The sequence below is a fragment of the Aotus nancymaae genome, unplaced genomic scaffold (assembly GCF_030222135.1).
Source record: "Aotus nancymaae isolate 86718 unplaced genomic scaffold, 86718_ANA_hifiasm-v0.15.2.pri h1tg000016l, whole genome shotgun sequence".
Classification (NCBI taxonomy): Eukaryota; Metazoa; Chordata; class Mammalia; order Primates; family Aotidae; genus Aotus; species Aotus nancymaae.
In genome coordinates, this window is record NW_026988428.1 from 2,174,034 (window position 1) to 2,185,082 (window position 11,049).

Consider the following 11,049-nt stretch of genomic DNA (forward strand, 5'->3'; position numbering starts at 1 on the left):
TGTTTAATGGGAACCAGAGGTATGGTTACAATTACATAGTCCGACACAAAAAACCCCCTTGGGGTGATCAGGAGTTGGAAGGTTACAAAACAGTGAGGGTAACACTGGGTACAGGAAGAAAAGCTGTTCCAGAACCTGGGAAGCCAGGCTAAAACAGCCTCTCCCTGCGATCCTGTCTGTGCTCACCCCTGGAGTCCATCTTGCCAGGGCCAAAGCTACCTCTGTCCCCACCATCCCGGCCCCCTCAGAAGCCTCCACGGTCCCCACCACGGCCCCGGTAGCCTCCTCGATCATAGCCTCCTCTGCCACCACGACGATCATCTCCGTAGTTACCCCCCATATGAGAGCCGCCTGGTCCCCCTCCTGGGCCATCTGGTTTAGGGGCCTTACACTGGTTGCATTCATTCCTCCAAGAGAAGTTCATGTTCTCACAGGTGGGATTAGGACACTTCCAGTCGCCAGCACGCTGCTGTCCTCCACCGCCACCACCTCCACTGGGAAATCCTCCCCGGCCACCACCACCACTGCCACCACCTCCGTAGCCTCCACGGCCCATGGGTCCTCCTCACCCTCGGCCCCCATCACCATTGCCACCACCCCGATTAAAGTCTGCCCAGCGAGTAGCATATGAGATCTTGATAGGATTTCCGGAGAATTCTTTACCATCAAACCAGTCAATAGCTGCGTTAGCAGAAGGTGGGTCATCAAAAGAGACCGTTGCCTCTCCCTTCAGCTTGCCAGTTTCCCTGTCTGTGTACAAATTAATCATGGGCTGTCCTGTTTTCTTGTTTGTCTTAATAATAGCAATCTGCTTGAAGTAATCAGCCACAGACTCAATTATAACATTCTCGCCCAGGTCTTGCACTAAGGTGGTGTTGTTGTCTGAATTATCCTGTTCAGAGTCATGACGTGATCCTTGGTCCCGAGGGCCACCAAATTTATTGAAGCCACCACGGTCACTTCCGCCCATGCCACCTCTGCCTCCACGGCCACCTCCACGACCTCTGGGTTCATAGCCGCCACTGCTGCGGTTGTAACCACCACTGCCGCCGCCTCTGCCACGGCCTCCACGGTCCTGCTGTCCGTAGCCACCACTGCCTCCACCACTCTGGTCTTGACTGCCATAACCACCACCACTGCCGCCGCCGCTGCTGCCACTACTCATGGAGGACTGATCTTGGCCATAGCTACCTCCACCCCCACCTCCACCACCACCGCTGCTGCTGCTGTTGTACTGGTTCTGCTGTCCATAGCCCTGAGGCGGATTATAGGAGCTTTGCTGCTGTCCGTTGGTTTGCTGCTGTACACCATAGCCAGACTGCTGGCCGTAGCCACCACTCTGGGAGGGCTGCCCATAGCTGCTGCTCTGAGAACTGCTCCCGTAACTTCCCGAGGTGCTGCTCGGAGCTGGCTGCTGGCCATAGCCAGGGTAGGAGGACTGCTGCCCGTAAGATGATTGGGAGCTCTGGCTACTACAATAGCCACCAGTTGAGCCATATCCCTGGGGAGCTGACTGAGTGCCATAGCCTGTGTTCTGGGTCTGGCCGTAAGAAGAACCATAGCTGCCCTGGTCATAGCCTGAAGTATCTGTGGACTAGCCATAACCGCTGTAACTCTGCTGTCCATAGGGCTGACTGCTCTGCTGGGAATAGCCCTGCCCGGGCTGCATGGGGTAGGCCCCATAGCTTTGGGTTGCTTGTTGAGTATAATCGTTTGATGCCATGTCCGCGCACGCGCACACAGGCAAGCAAGCAACAAGATTCCAACTCCACGGAGCACCGACGCCTTGAGGACTGAGCTCGGTTCTTCAGATGCAAGTTTGCCAATGATCCCAGCCAAATAAAGCCACTTCCTTCTTTTTTTTTTTTTTTTTAAGATGGGGTTTCACCACGTTGGTCAGGCTGGTCTTGAACTCCCAACTTCAGGTGATCCGCCCACCTTGGCCTCCAAAGTGCTTGGATTACAGGCATGAGCCACCACACCCAGCCGCCACTTTCTTTTTGAAATCTGGTGTCCCAGAGGTTTCGTCTGTGGCTTGTCCTGCTACACTTTAATTTATACCATTCACCACCCAAAGACAACATTTCCATAGGAACCATAATTTTAATCAAATTTAGAACTCTTAAATTATCTGTACTTTTAAAAGAAAAGGTTTTGTAATACAATTAAATGTCAAAAATCCTGTATTTGAGAATGGAAGTGAACTCCAGAGACTAAAATTTATCTCTAGGAAAGTATCTACTCTTGAACTAGCAGACATACAAGGGCGGACTCCAGAGAATAAAGAGCTAAATATGAATAATAAAACTGTAATAGGACTACTTGAGCAAAACTCAGGAAACATAAATTAGAAGACAAAAAAGTGATTAATTTGACTACATCAGAATTCTCTTCTACTGAGAACACCCAGGAAAAAATTAATCAGATGGGAAATTAAAATAAGATATTTAAAAGTCTAAAATCAACAAAGTGTAATGCCTAGACTATATAAGAAATTCCCGGACCAGGCATGGTGGCTCACACCTGTAATCCCATCACTTTGGGAGGCCGAGGCAGGCAGATTACGAGGTCAAGAGATCGAGACCATCCGGGCCAACATGGTGAATACCAAAATTAGCTGGGCATGGTGGCACAGGCCTGCAGTCCCAGCTACTCAGGAGGCTGAGGCAGGAGAATCACCTGAACCCAGGAGACGGAAGCTGCAGTGAGCTGAGATCAAGCCCCTGCACTCCAGCCTGGTGACAGAGCAAGACTCCGTCTGAAGACTAAAACAGAACAAAAAAAAAGGCTGGGCGTGGTGGCTCACACCTGTAATCCCAGCACTTTGGGAGGCCAAGGAGGGTGGATCATGAGGTCAGGAGTTCAAGACCAGCCTGGACAATATGGCAAAACCCCATCTCTACTGACAATACAAAAATTAGCCAGGCGTGGAGGTGCACACCTGTAGTCCCAGCTACTCAGGAGGCTGAGGCAGAAGAATCGCTTGAACCCAGGAGGTGGCTATTGCAGTAAGCTGAGATCATGCCACTGCACTCCAGCCTGGGTGGCAGAGAGAGACTCCACCTTGTCTCAAAAAAAAAAAAGAAAAGAAAAGAAACTCCTAAAAAGCACAAAGAAAAAAAATAGAAATCCCAATGGAAGACAGATAAATATAAACAAAATCCATTAAAAAAAAAAAAGTGGGGGGTTCTTTGACAAGATGGCCAAACAGGAACAGCTCTGGATTGCAGTTCCCAGCGAAAATGCAGAGGGTGAGTGATCACCACAATTCCAAACGAATTTTTACTGCCCACAGACCAGGAGATTCCCAAGCAGAAAAGTACTGCGAGTCTCCAGCATGGCTATTTCAGCCAGCGCAGCGGGTCTCTGCACAAAAACTCAGACAAATCTGGGCATCGTTTCAACTGGTGCCTGGAACTCCTGGGAGACAAGAGTCACCTGTTCAACTGAAGAAAAGGGGACTGAAACAGGGAGCCAGGTGATCTGGCTCGGCCAGTCCCACTCCCACAAAGACCAGCAATCTGAAACCTTCTGAACTGAGAGTTTCACAGCAAGCATAGGTGGACTCAGGATGGTCCAGCTCTGTGGTGGGAAGGGCATCTGCCATTAGCGAGGCAGTCAACCATTACCGAGGCAGTCCACAATTACCAAGGCAGTCTGCAATTACCAAAGCAATCTGCCATTACCAAGGCAGTCCACCATTACAGAGACAGTCTGCCATTACTGAGGACGACTGCCATTACCAAGGCAGTTTTAACTATACCTCTATAAACAAAACTGCAAGGAAGTTCACACAGCAGCTGGGCAGAGCCCACAGCATATCAGCAACGCCTCTACTGGCAGACTGTGACTAGGCTACCTCCTCGATGGGCAGGGCATCCCTGAACAAAGGCAGCAGCACACTAGGAACTTATAAATAAAGCCCCACCTTGCCAGGACAGAGCACCTGGGAAAAAAAGGCAGTTATGAGTTCCACTGCAGCAGACTTAAACGTACCTGCCCAGCAGCTCTGAACGGAACAATGGAGCTCACAGCTCAGCATCTGAGCTCCTATAAGGGACAGACTGTCTCCTCAAGCAGCTCCCTGACCCCCGTATATCCAAAGAGACACCTCATAAAGGAGAGCTCAGGCTGACATCTGGTGGGTAACCTTCTGGGACAAAGATAATGGAAGAAGAAACTGACAGGAATCCTTACTGTTTTGCAGCTGCTGCAGGTGATCCCCAGGCAAGCAGAGTCTGGAGTGGATCTCCAGCAGTCCTATAGCAGAGGGGCCTGACTGTTAGAAAGAAAACTAAAAACAGAAAGATATAACTTCAACAACAACAAAAACGATGTCCACTCAGAGACCCCATCTAAAAGTCACCAACTACAAAGACCACAGGTAGATAAGTCCACAAAGATGGAAAGAAACCAGTGCAAAAAGGATAAAAACACCCAAAACCAGAACACCACTCCTCCTCCAAGAGATCACAACTCCTCACTAGCAAGGGAACAAGGCTGGATGGAGAATGAGTCTGATGAATTGACAGAAACAGGCTTCAGAAAGTGTGTAATAACAAACTTCTCTGAGCTAAAAGAACATGTTCTAACACAATGCAAAGAAACTAAGAACCTTGAAAAAAGGTTTGACAAAATGCTAATGAGAATAAACAGCTTAAAGAGGAATATAAATGAATTGATGGAGCTGAAAAACACAATATGAGAACTTCATGAAGCACACACAAGTTTCAATAGCCAAATCGACCAAGCAGAAGAAAGGATATCAGAGACTGAAGATCAACTCAATGAAATAAAACGAGAAGGCAAGATTAGAGAAAAAAGTAAAAAGAAACGAACAAAGCCTCCAAGAAATAGGGGATTATGTGAAAAGACCTAATGTACATTTGATAGGTGTAGCTGAATGTGACGGAATGAATCCAAGCTGGAAAACACTCTTCAGGATACTATCCAGGAGAACTTCCCCAACCTAGCAAGGTAAGCCAATATTCAAGTCCAGGAAATACAGAGACCACCACAAAGATATTCCTCAAGAAGAGCAACCTCAAGGCACATAATCGTCAGATTCACCAGGGTTGAAATGAAGGAAAAAATGCTAATGGCAGCCAGAGAGAAAGGTCAGGTTACCCACAAAAGGAAGCCCATCAGACTCACAGCGGATCTCTCAGCAGATACCCTCCAAGCCAGAAGAGAGTGGGGGCCAATATTCAACATCCTTAAAGAAAAGAACTTTCAACTGAGAATTTCATATCCAGCCAAACTAAGCTTCATAAGCGAAGGAGAAATAAAATCCTTTACGAGCAAGCAATTGTTCAGAGATTTCATCACCACGAGGCCTGCCTTACAAGAGCTCCTGAAAGAAGCACTAAACATAGAAAGGAACAACCAGTACCAGCCACTCCAAAAACATACCAAATGGTAAAGAGTATCAACACAATGAGGAAACTGTATCAACTAACAGGCAAAACAACCAGCTAGCATCAAAATGGCAGGATCGAATTCACATATAACAATATTAACCTTAAATGTAAATGGGCTAAATGCCTGAATCAAAAGACACTGACTGGCAAATTGGATAAAATGTCAAAACCTATCAGTATGCTGTATCCAGAAAACCCAACTCACATGCAAGGATACAGATAGGCTCAAAATAAAGGGATGAAGGAAGATTTACCAAGCAAATGGAGAGCAAAAAAAAGCAGGAGTTGCAATCCTAGTCTCTGATAAAATAAGACTTTAAACCAACAAAGATCAAAAGAGGCAAAGAAGGGCATTACATAATGGTAAAAGAGTCAATGCAACAAGAAGAACTAACAATCCTAAATATATACAAACCCAATACATGAGCACCCAGATACATAAAGCAACTTCTTAATGACCTATAAAGAGACTTTCACACAATAATAGTGGGAGACTTCAACACTCCACTGTCAATATTAGGCAGATCAACAAGACAGAAAATTAACAAGGATATCCTGGACTTGAACTCAGATCTGGACTAAGCAAACCTAATAGACATTTACAGAACTCTCCACCCCAAATCCACAGAATGTACATTCTTCTCAGCACCACATCACACCTACTCTAAAATTGACCACATAATTGGAAGTAAATCACTCTTCAGCAAATGCAAAAGAATGGAAATCATAACAAACAGTCTCTCAGACCACAGTGCAATCAAATTAGAACTCAGGATTAAGAAACTGACTCAGAACCACACAACTTCATGGAAACTGAACAACTGGCTCTTGAATGTTGACTGGATAAACGATGAAATGAAGGCAGAAATAAAGATGTTCTTTGAAACCAATGAGAATGAAGACACAATCTACCAGAATCTCTGGGACACAAAATTTTTGTGTTTTTAGTAGAGATGGGGTTTCACCATCTTGGCCAGGCTGGTCTTGAACTCCTGACCTCTTGAACTCCTGACCTCATGATCCCCCCACCTCAGCCTCCCCCAAAGTGCTAGGATTATAGGCATGAGCCCAGTCGCACTCAGCTAACTTTTTTTGTATTTTTAGTAGAGATGGGGTTTCACCATGTTGCCCAGGCTGGTCTTGAATGCCTGACCTCAAGTGATCCATCCGCCTCGGCTGGGATTACAAGCATGAGCCACTGTGCCTAGCCTACTAAAAAAAAACTTATTAACTGCTAGAAATTGAGAACTGTCTTTCAATCACCCTAGAAGTGTTAATGCAAGTAGAACACACTGATGAATGAGAGTGCACTGATGAATGGAGGCAGCCTAGAACTGGTGGAACTATACAACTATTCCTTATGAATACCCTGAGAACCTACCAGATTCACTAAGGTCAGTGGTATACCAGCCAACATGTCTTAAACCATCTTCTACTCAGTATGCCCTTCCCTACTCTAGTAACCACCCAATACCCTTCCACTTCCCTACTCTCCCATACCTACCTTTACTGCCTGGCAAACTTTTATTCTTCCTCCAAACTCCTGCTAAAATGTCATCTCATTCAGAAAGCCTGTTCTATCCATAATCTCCCCTTAGAGTTAACATACCCTTCCTTTGTTCTAACTCTGTACCTTATACTTGCTTCTACCATTCCATTTATCACATATTGATATATCATAATATTTTTACATGTCTATCTACCTTACTAGACTATGAAACAGACTAAGACACTTACGTTTTAAGAGGGAATGATCTCTAACAGCTTCTGCAGCTAATACAGACTTCCCACAGCCTGCCATTCCATATATGGTGACCCATCCTGGTTCACCATTCAATTTTGAGAGCTTCTGCTGAATTGCATTCACCAGTTTCTTCCTTGCGACAAAAACAACTGGCCTCTGTGGTACTCCACCTTCACATAGGACCGTCCTTACTAAAATCCAAAACAAAACAAGCATGAAGGAATAGAACTTTGGAATGATCACTGAAGTAATACCATAAAAACCAGAGAGGAAACCTGAGGCTTAGCCTGAAAATTTCCAAGAGAAGTAAGAAAATGTGGCTAGCATATTAACTTCAATTTTCTGATTTCTCAGACCACAGAGAGCAAAGGCAAACACATATTATTCAAGGTAACTAAAGAAAATGGAAGCCTCTATCTGTATCTGCCTTTACTCACCCTACTATTTCCTGACTTTCAGTCTCTCTCATATTGAGGACTGGGAAGGAGAGTATAAAAGGAGAAACATTTATGGAATACCTTTCAAGAACATATATTTCTAAAGATTCTTATTTTTTCCTATAAACTCTTATAAATGCATAGAACTGGAAAATAAACAAGGGCCTATAAATTGTCTTATTGTCTCTAAAAATTAGAGCAGACATATTATTATCTCAGCAGTATAGTTCACTGGGCAAGAAGAAAATGTGATTTAATATGGATGCAAATAAGAAATATTTAAATTGAAAACATCACTACAATTTTTCAACATGTAGTTTTCAGTGAACTGGTCATACTGTTTTCAGAAAATTACATCTATAATAAGACAAACCGGCAGCAATTTTGATAGCAAAGTGACGGAAGGTATAATGGATACAAACCATATGAAGTTATTCCACTAACTGAATCTTTACCACTGGAAGAAGACACAACAGGAATGCCATCATGGAGAAGGGCAGCAAGATCTTTATATCCTTCATGTAGTAGAGCATTGTAGAATGATATGTAGGAACCATTATCCTTTTTAAGTATCATTTTAATTAGCATAGCTGCTCTTTGCTGTTGAGTGGGCTAAAAAAAAAAATTAATTAGTTTAGTATACAACAATGAGTAGGTACACAACATAAATTAGTGGAGACCAGGGCAAGTTCTAAAATTCTAAAAATTTTTAAGAAAGTGTGGACTGCCTCAGAAAGCTTTACCTCATTTCTTACTTTTTCCTCTTCTAATATTGTTAAAAATCCATCACTAATCATGTGATCCATGATGTAGGATGTCTTGATGTCCTTTTCCAGAGCTTCTCTATGTTGAAGCAAACAATTTCGAGCTTTTGCATCCATCCTCCCTCAAATCTTTTTCTCTTTGAGCTGTCAACCATGAGCTACAGCCAAAACACCAAAATATTTGTCAGGCCAAATAAATATATGAAAAGATACATAATCTCACTAGTAAACAAGAAATGTAAAAAGAACAAAACTGATTGTTTCTTCTTGGCAAAAATTTTTAAATGGACAAAACCCAATGCTTGGAAAGGTATGAGAAAATGGGCATTCTTATGCACTAATTGGGGAAAGTAGAAAATGGAAGCAATTTTTCTGGAAGGCAGTATAAGATACAGAAGTGTTTAAGTCATCTCTCTAACCCAGAAATCCCACTTCTAAGAATTTACCTCAAGGAGACATTCACACACATATGTAAAAATATCCATTAGGAGAATTAATGAGCTTCAGATTAGATGTGGTGGCTAAAGCCTATAATCCCAGCACATTGGAAGGCTAGTGTAAAAAATAAAAATAAAAAACAATGAATGGAGGATGTTTCAGTGATGACAAATGATGGACAACTTAAATGTCCCTCATTCTGAATATGGATTTTAAAAATTAGAGTATGTATATAAAATGGAATAGTATGCAGCCATTCAAAATTATAAGACACATATCTCTATGTATTGACATGGAAAGATGTTCATAACACTGCTGCTGAAAAAACAGAAATATGATCCCACATATAACATAAAACGTGTTGGTACCATATGAAAATATATAGGAGATGTTTAGAAATTTATTCATCAAAATGTTTGGGCTACTTCTGAGTAGCAAAATTTGGGATTTCTCCCACCCTGTCTTAATTTTTTCTTTTTTTGGTAGTAGAGATGGGGATTCACCATGTTGACCAGGCTGGTCTCAAACTGCTGACCTCAGGTGATCCACTAGCCACAGCCTCCCAAAGTGCTGGGATTATAGCTGTGAGCCCCACCATGCCCAGCCTCTACTGTTAATTTTTTTTTAACATACATTATCATTTTTTACAATAAAATACTTCCTTTTTAAATTAAGATTGTATAAAATAGTGATTACACTGAAGTCCTAATATTAAGAGACTTCTTGTTTTCTTTATCAAACATAAGATTGAATAGAGCATTGTTAGTATTGAGTATTAGTTCTCATTCAAGGAGGATGTCAGTTCTAGGTCTTCCTTGCTAAACACATTTCCCACAAAGTAACAGGAAATACTTTCAGATGTTGCTTCTCGAACCAAGAGGACATGAGGAAATAACAGCCTTTATAGTAAAATACTTGAAGTTTCTAGCAATTTTATTTCAAATATAATACAAATTTTTCCATGGGTATAAAATCCAGTTCACAATATCTACAAGTTTTCAAAACATTAACAGAACTATATCCAATGTATAGAATGAGTGTAAATGGGTTTATTAATTAATTCATTCAGTACACCTTTGCGCCCCTCCCTATGTGTCAGGCACCAAGACTACAGAAAAAAATTGAGTCATTTCCCTGAAATAATTCACAGTCCAGTCAGAGAAGAAAAAGAGGGAGTGAGAATGTGAATATGCCCGAAGTACAAAAACAGAGCACAAGTAACTTGGAGCTCACAGAGGAGGGGCAATAATTATCAAACTTCAATGACTATTTTTGAAGTCACCAAATGTAGCACTTGGAAAAATAGGGACGTAGGGCATTTGCCTATGCTTGTCAAGGCTTACAAAATGCCCAGTAGTGGCACGAAACTGTTAAAAAGTTATTCAATTGAATCAAAACTCTCATTTTTTAAAATGTTAATGTTTTTGTCCTCTTAAACATAAAATGTTCCTCAATTTACAGTAATGAAATTCGATGTGAAAAAACAAGAATGAATGAATTTTTTAGGTTATGTCCAATAGCTAAGCAAATAGACACTCTGGGTTTCTGGAACTAATTTCCAATTTCACCTAGTCCTGTTAAACTAAAATATACAAACCTTAAATACGTTTTAAAACTGCACAAATTAAAATATCTGAACAAAGTCTCAAAGGGTCCCACCTTTTGTAACCCACAACAAAATGGAAAGCAAAACGCTTCATAGATGTAAAATAGAAAGTACAGTATACGTTTATCCACAAAAACCTCGTTTACTACTTCCTCTTTAGATAATTTCTCTTCCTGGTACAGGAGAAGGATGGTTATCAAATATTCCATGTCCTCAAATTCCCAGTCCCTGAAATCAGCTACCGAGCCTCCAAAGAACCTGGCTCAGGGAGAAAAGAGAGAAGGTCAACTTACCCAAGCCTTAGCGCCTAGGACTTACTGGGAAGGGCGGCACTGCGGGGACAAGACTAGGAGACTCCAGGCCGATGCGGGGGGGAAACAGCAAAAGGGGTTTTCCTCCGGGAATCGGGAGTGCGGGGCGCCGGCTCGTCACATACCCTTCGCCCCGGGGCAGGTCTGGTCCTCACAGGTGCCTCACCTGGATCTCCGCAGCCCCGGGGCGCACGAAGACCCCCAGGGACCTCTGAAGGGTGGCGAGGTGGGCGTCCACCCAAGCTGCAGCCTGACCCCACAGTCCCGGGGCGCCGCGGTGAGGCCCGGCCCGCGGGCCGCCCTCCGATGGACCCCACTCCTAGACACAA

At 43.2% G+C, this 11,049-nt stretch overlaps 2 protein-coding genes across 3 annotated transcripts in view; both read right to left on the reverse strand.

Annotated features, from left to right (window-relative positions):
* APAF1 (apoptotic peptidase activating factor 1) overlaps positions 1 to 10,947 on the reverse strand; it is an 88,840-nt gene extending 77,893 nt beyond the window's left edge. The window contains exons 1-4 of one of the 2 annotated variants that reach the window (XM_021675593.2): positions 10,728 to 10,947; positions 8,345 to 8,523; positions 8,024 to 8,213; positions 7,158 to 7,355 (exon numbers count right to left, since the gene is read on the reverse strand). In XM_021675593.2, the coding sequence (XP_021531268.2) occupies positions 7,158 to 7,355; positions 8,024 to 8,213; positions 8,345 to 8,482 (526 nt within the window). In that variant the 5' untranslated portion in view covers positions 8,483 to 8,523; positions 10,728 to 10,947. Of the gene's footprint in view, positions 1 to 7,157; positions 7,356 to 8,023; positions 8,214 to 8,344; positions 8,524 to 10,702 lie in introns of both variants that reach the window. The other variant, XM_021675591.2, reaches the window with a different exon arrangement.
* Positions 36 to 2,176, reverse strand: LOC110569273 (RNA-binding protein FUS-like). The gene is given in 1 exon segment (XM_064376842.1): positions 36 to 2,176. A coding segment is annotated over 1 exon segment (1,575 nt). The 5' UTR covers positions 1,724 to 2,176; the 3' UTR covers positions 36 to 148.
* Positions 10,948 to 11,049: the final 102 nt, after the last annotated feature.